Source organism: Limulus polyphemus, unplaced genomic scaffold, assembly GCF_000517525.1.
Source record: "Limulus polyphemus unplaced genomic scaffold, Limulus_polyphemus-2.1.2 Scaffold7551, whole genome shotgun sequence".
Taxonomy (NCBI): Eukaryota; Metazoa; Arthropoda; class Merostomata; order Xiphosura; family Limulidae; genus Limulus; species Limulus polyphemus.
Genome location: NW_013673161.1, coordinates 14,063 through 16,241, shown reverse-complemented (window position 1 = coordinate 16,241; position 2,179 = coordinate 14,063). Strand labels below are relative to the sequence as shown.

Sequence of the window (2,179 nt, the reverse complement as noted above, 5' to 3'; positions counted from 1 at the left end):
CCCAATCAATGTTTTAAAACCATATAAAGTGAAATGTCTTTTTTAAGTCTGAATTTACTGTTTAAAACATTGATTGGGATATATCAAGCAATATATAAAGTGAAATGCCTTTTTAAAGCCTGAATTTACTGTTTTAAAACATCGATTGGAATATCTCAAGCAATATATAAAGTGAAATGCCTTTTTTAAGCCTGAATTTACTGTTTTAAAACATTGATTGGAATATCTCAAGCAATATATAAAGTGAAATGCCTTTTTTTAAGTCTGAATTTACTGAATGTCTTTGCGTTACATGACCTCCTCAAACGAATGTCTTTGCATTACATAACCTCTTTAAACGAACGATGGATAAATTATAACCATTAAGAAAGCAGGCTAACATATCTGAATTGACAGCAAACAAATAATCTAGTTGATGCCTGTTTTTTTCAGTTTTGGATCACGTCGATAGGGTTTGTGCTAGGAGCATGCCTCTACGGTCCAATAGCAATTTTTGGAGTTGTAGCCACGGAGTCAGCTCCCTCCCATCTGAGTGGAAGTTGTCATGCTATAGTCGCTTTGGCTGCCAATGGTGAGTATAATGCTACGTCATGACGTCATGTCAATAACCCAACTTCTACTGTTCACAGCTATGATAAGGTTTGTATAGCAAATCGGCAAGTGGTGTAAAAATTGGCAGGGAGTGTGTCGAGCTGCGGATCTAAAGGCCCAAGACTAGAGCCATGATATCTGACTGGCACACTTTCAGGTATGGAGAATTTACGATTGGGACAGTTAATCCTGCTATTTCGCTTAAGAGTAGTCTTATAAGCGGAGGGCACTGTTGACTTGTTGTCCTCTCAGACCAGGAGTTTTAAATTAGATATGACTCTCTATGTTGAAAATAAAAGTAATATTAGCGATTGAATATCTTTATCTTGTGTTAACACTACATTCTTACACCGATAATTGTAGGTTTCCAATTCGAGAAAATGGACAGTTATACAGTGAACTCAACACGATATTAACAATAGTATGACCTTTGAGTGACTTAAACACAGTGTTTTAACTAGCCAATTCTATCGGTCAGCGTTTAAAATGCCTAAATTTGATGATTACACATATTTTAATATCATTTCAGCCTTCAAATATACATCGTGAATGAACATTTAGCAGGTTTCATTGTTCTAAAATGGATCTTTGACTTCAAGAAAAAATTATGTACGTGTCTACTTTCTTGCAATTGGTTAATACAGCTCTTTAGATTCATTTATAAGATGTGTTATTACAGTTGGGGCAATAACGTCTGGCTTACCATTCAGCTACATTGCTAAGCATTACAATTGGGCAGCCATCTTTCTTCTGTTGGAAATCATTTCTGGTGTCACAGCAGCCATCATGTTTGTCACGAGGAATCTCAACTCAGCTATTGGTCACGTGAAGCGAGACTGAGGCAACTTGTGGGGACTAGGAAGAGATCGGAATACCTTGTGGGGGACTTAGGACTAGAATTTTAATTTTTGCAGTTAAGGAGGATGCGACAAATGATTGAGAGCAATAATAATTTAATATAAAACTTAATACAGATTTCAAGCTCAGTTATAAAGTAACTTTGTTTTAGTCTAAATGTACTGCTTATAAAAATTTGCTGCCATATCTCGAGTAATGTATAAAATGAAATGCCATTTTTTAAGCCTGAATTTACTGGAATATAACATTGACTGGTATATCTCGAGCAATATATATATATATATAAATAAAATGGTTGTTAAGCCTAAATTTACTGTTTTAAAATACCTACTTGCATATCTTGAGCAATGTGTAAAATGAAGTATCTTTTTTAAAGTCTGAATTTATTGTTTTAAAACATTGATTGGGATATCTCAAACAATACGTTTGAGGAGGTTATGTAACGCAAAGACATTCATTTGAGGAGGTTATGTAATGCAAAGACATTCGTTTGAAGAGGTTATGTAATACAAAGACATTCGTTTGAGGAGGTTATGTAATGCAAAGACATTCGTTTGAGGAGGTTATGTAATGCAAAGACATTCGTTTGAGAGGTTATGTAATGCAAAGACATTCGTTTGAGGAGGTTATGTAACGCAAAGACATTCGTTTGAGGAGGTTATGTAATGCAAAGACATTCGTTTGAGAAGGTTATGTAACGCAAAGACATTCGTTTGAGGAGGTTATGTAA

At 34.8% G+C, this 2,179-nt stretch overlaps 1 protein-coding gene across 1 annotated transcript in view; it reads left to right on the top strand.

Moving 5' to 3' along the window:
- LOC106474698 (glucose-6-phosphate exchanger SLC37A4-like) overlaps positions 1 to 1,758 on the top strand; it is an 18,949-nt gene extending 17,191 nt beyond the window's left edge. The window contains exons 8-9 of the mRNA XM_022402999.1: positions 433 to 571; positions 1,271 to 1,758. Coding sequence (XP_022258707.1) covers positions 433 to 571; positions 1,271 to 1,431 — 300 coding nt within the window. The 3' untranslated portion in view covers positions 1,432 to 1,758. The remainder of the gene's footprint in view (positions 1 to 432; positions 572 to 1,270) is intronic.
- Positions 1,759 to 2,179: the final 421 nt, after the last annotated feature.